Below are 4,414 nucleotides of genomic sequence, written 5' to 3' on the forward strand. Positions count from 1 at the left end.
TTGAACGAACACAAAACTTAGTTAAATTTAAGACCTTAATAATGTATGGGATATTATAAATTAACTCTTACAAGAGAATAAATATAATTTTTAATTTAAGTCTTAACAAACATATTACAGGGAGATAAACAGTATTTGAATTAAATTAAATTAAATTAAATTAATTATTAGTAAAACGTAAATATGTGGTCACTTTAGAAATACACAACAAATTACGGACCAAAAACCAAAATATAAAGTACAGGTTCTTTCAACTTCATCATCATCGTCATCCACATTTTCTGAGAACCATCGAACGATTATCTGCCTCACACAAACAAAGACGAAGGAAGAAGAACACCATAGCAGCTGCAACGACGTCGTTCTCTGCAACATCCAGTTTCTTCGCTTCCCTGGATACTGTAATCTTTTCATCCTTTTTAAATCTGCAAATTAAGGAAAGGGATTTCTATTTTATTTTTTTTGATAAAAATTGAATCTTGTTTTTGATTCAATGCACCCAGTTGGGAAGTGGATGATTCTAAAATAATTGGGGCACAAGGGGGTTTGCAAATTTTAAAAGTTCATCTGTGATGCAATTTTTCGCGTTATTGCTACTTCCTAGGTTTGAGGAACTCTTCCTTAGATGTTGACTTTGCAGTAAAAAAGAGAGTTTATATTGAATTATTAAGTTCACCGTCTAAATCATTGATAGGATTTAAATGTATGTCTAATTGACGAGGATTGGTGCATTTGTTTTTCCAATATGACTTTTGTTTTACATTTATTTTTTTATTCAAGGCTTCGATTGCTCAAGGAAATATGGTGAAGAAATAAGGTCGACGGATTGTTAACGTTGTTTTTTTTTTATTATTATTATTATCATTTGAACTGCAGCTTTTATTTAGACATAGGGTTGAAGACCTTGCATATATAAGATACCTGTTACAAAGTTGAGCAAAATCAACTATTGAATGAATCAATTATCTGGAAATTTTATATTTCTCTTAAACCAAATACTCTTGTTTTTACTCTTTCTCTTCATTTGGTCCATCCTATTTTTTACCTTTTTACCAAATGCCCCAGAAGGAATCACAAGTGAAAAGTTTAATTGAAATGTGTAGAATTTAATGTAAACAATGCCTGTTCTGTGATTTCTTATAAAAAAAACTATATTGTTTCCTTAATTATTATTCTTAGGATAATGGTTGGGAAACCTGTTATTTGTTTAGAAAGTATTACTTAAAATAAATAGAGTAAAAGGATGATAACAATGCCTCTTTGTTTTTATGTTTTGGCAGGCTCTTGTTCTTGATGAATATGACACCAGTTTGCCCATTTGTCAAAGCTGCTCGCCCTGATGATAACAATGCTTCCAAAAAATCGGGTGACAACTCTATGAAACATCAGGTTGAGTCTGATAGTAAGGTGAAGAAAGAGGCTAATGACTCAGCTAGTGCGTCACCAAAGTGCCCTTTTGGATATGATTCACAATCGTTTAAGATTGGTCCTCTTAGCTGTACAGTGTGCCAGGCTCTTTTATTTGACACCAGCAAATGTGTGCCTTGTTCTCATGTTTTCTGCAAGTATGTACCTTGTCCAGTGTTTATATCTTGAATCTATGATGAATAGCATACGCTCATCTCTTATATTCTACTTGTCTGAAACTAGATCATGCATATCCCGCTTTAAGGACTGTCCATTATGTGGGGCTGACATTGTGAAGATTGAGCCTGATGCTAATCTTCAAGGTGTAGTTGATCGCTTTATTGAAGGTCATGCTAGGATCAAAAGGTCTGTTAGTTCAGACAAAGGAGAAGAAGCTACAGAGAGTAAACAGGTCATCTACGAGGATGTTTCTTTGGAAAGAGGTTCTTTCTTAGTGCAACAAGCCATGAGGGTATGTATGGCCTTTTCAAATATTAATGTTGGATCTTATTATATATGAACGATTAAATGGTGTAAGATTCTTGAAATTGCATGCCCTTAATTTAATTGGCGTTGATGCTAATAACTTTTGATAGATACTAAACTGTTATATATGATTGGATGTGTTGGAATATATTTATCTGGAAGAGACATTGGTGTCAATAGCTGTTTCTCTGGAGAAGCTACTACCTTTTGTTTTACTAAATTACAATTTAAACTTTGTTGAGTTTGTACTACCACTTGATAGTGAGTATTTTGCTATATGCAATGCAAAACAGGCATTCCGTGCTCAGAACTTAGAAAGTGCCAAATCAAGACTCAACCTCTGTGCTGAAGACATTCGTGATCAATTAGAAAAAGTTGGTAACACTTCAGAGTTATGTTCCCAGCTTGGAGCAGTCTTGGGTATGCTTGGTGACTGCTGGTATGTGTTCTTGCTTTCTTTCCCTACCACTCACAGAGCATCTGATTAATAAGTCTGTTACTCTTATTTCCTGTTCATTCCAGTATTCTCATTACCACAGTCTGTTCTCTTGTACTTGATAGTTTTAGTGTATGTAGAATATTATTGTTACAGATACACAACTGATTAGATATTATTTGCGTAAATGATTTGTGCTTGAAGAAAAATGAAGAACTTTTGGCACAACTATATATATCTGTCATGAGTTTTACTTATTGAGTATAGAATTATCTACCAGTTATCTACTAGATACAAAGGCATTGGAGCAAAATAGTAAGGGAACCTGAATATAACTGGACAGAGATCACAAAAGAATGACAGAAGAAATAGGAACACCTGGCATAAGTACAGATGGAAAATTAATGTGCAAACTCTTGACTGTTTATGGAAATGGTCCTTGAGTGATGATCCTAAGTACTTGGGTTATGGCTAAGTTGTTTTCTATTTTCTTTTCTATAATTCACTAAAATGAAGGAATTATATGTGTTTTAAGCAAACAAGAAGGAAAACATTTAACTTTTTTTTTTTGTCAAGGTGACCCAATAAAATCCCTGAAATTTCTTTATTTAATTAGTCAGCTCTGACTTAAAGAGTGAACAGGTAACTTAGTACTTGGAATTATTCCCATCTCATAGTTTAGTCCTGATATGTGTCTGTGTATGAATTAGTTGTACAAAGCCTCGAATTTGTTTGTGTAAGAGTTAGTCCCTAAATATGTACAGCTTGTATCATGTTAACCATTATTTGTTTCACTATAATCCTTGAGAGGACTAATTTAATATGATTTTTGTAAAGTTAAGGACCAAGTTGTACACAAATTATCTCAGAAAAGGTAAATGGACGATAATTCCTAGGATTGACTTGTCTATTTAAATTATTATAGAAGTAGATACCAAATAAATATGCTTTTATCCAACAAGATGTTGGAGATTGTCATTTATGATATAGTTTATCTGATGGGTTTAACATATAATCAACAACACTCATGATCTTTATTTGAGTTGCTGAAGTGATCAAGAAAATTATGAGTCTTGGAATTTGGGCTTTAGGGTCTAACTCAACCTCTCAATCATCTTGTATGGTAAATCAATTTTCATAAGCGCTCTTGAGGCCATATCTTTGGTCAATATGGGATTTCAAGCTCCCGAGAATGGATGCTCCAGTGGCTGCACACTACAGTGTTTCACTCAACCTTTCTAGTCAGCTGCATCATAGGTAGTCCTTCCTTAGACATTAGCTACCAACTTTTATAAGCTGCATTTAAGGTGGACTAAGAGTGACATTGATTAAGGCAGCTTTCGAAAGTATACCCTCACACCCAAGGTTATGAGCTTGGAGCATGACAATGCAGGTGGTCCAACAATGGATCTAGGACAATCTCTAATACCATTTTAGGAGTTGAGCTTAGGAACTGACTCTACTTCATGACTTGTACAGTAAGGATTTCCAAGCTTTATAAGCACTGTTTAGACCTTATCTATAGTGATGTAGAATTTCTATCCCTAAGAGTTGTTGTTTCGGTGGCTACACACTAAGTTGCTGCATTCAACCTTCCTGGTCAATCTCTTTGTAGGTAGCTTTTTTCTGAGACATTGACAACCAACTTTGGCAACCTTCAATTAAGGCAGGATTAGGGATGAAAACAGTCAAGGTGACTTTTTGATGATGACATCATGTCATGAGCTTCAGTTGAAACTCAATCAAAGTTCAGGAGATTAGTTAGAAATTAAAACAGTCAAGGTGACTGATATTACTTACACCCTTATGTTAAGACTCTAAATTAGTTTTATATTGCTAACATGTCCAATCCACATGTTCAAAACACATACATATTTTTTGATGTGCTAAAATTCAACGTTCCTTGAAGATTAAGGGCTGCAAGAATAAATCTGAATACTTAATCAAGGTGGTTATGAAAGTATTGAGGACCAATCATCTTAAAGGCAAGTTTAGTTTAGTATCTCTGATAGAAATCTATACTTAAATAAATGTATGTAAATCCTAGATCTGCTATTGAAATCAATGTGACATCATTTTAGTGTA

The 4,414-nt window shown here is 33.9% G+C and overlaps 1 protein-coding gene across 1 annotated transcript in view; it reads left to right on the forward strand.

Annotated features, from left to right (window-relative positions):
* The first annotated feature begins 238 nt into the window (after positions 1 to 238).
* The window catches only part of LOC108333024 (protein NCA1), a 7,615-nt gene continuing 3,439 nt past the window's right edge, over positions 239 to 4,414 (forward strand). The window contains exons 1-4 of the mRNA XM_017568334.2: positions 239 to 401; positions 1,281 to 1,565; positions 1,651 to 1,879; positions 2,187 to 2,332. Coding sequence (XP_017423823.1) covers positions 1,294 to 1,565; positions 1,651 to 1,879; positions 2,187 to 2,332 — 647 coding nt within the window. The 5' untranslated portion in view covers positions 239 to 401; positions 1,281 to 1,293. The remainder of the gene's footprint in view (positions 402 to 1,280; positions 1,566 to 1,650; positions 1,880 to 2,186; positions 2,333 to 4,414) is intronic.

Source organism: Vigna angularis, chromosome 11 (genome assembly GCF_016808095.1).
Source record: "Vigna angularis cultivar LongXiaoDou No.4 chromosome 11, ASM1680809v1, whole genome shotgun sequence".
Lineage (NCBI taxonomy): Eukaryota > Viridiplantae > Streptophyta > Magnoliopsida > Fabales > Fabaceae > Vigna > Vigna angularis.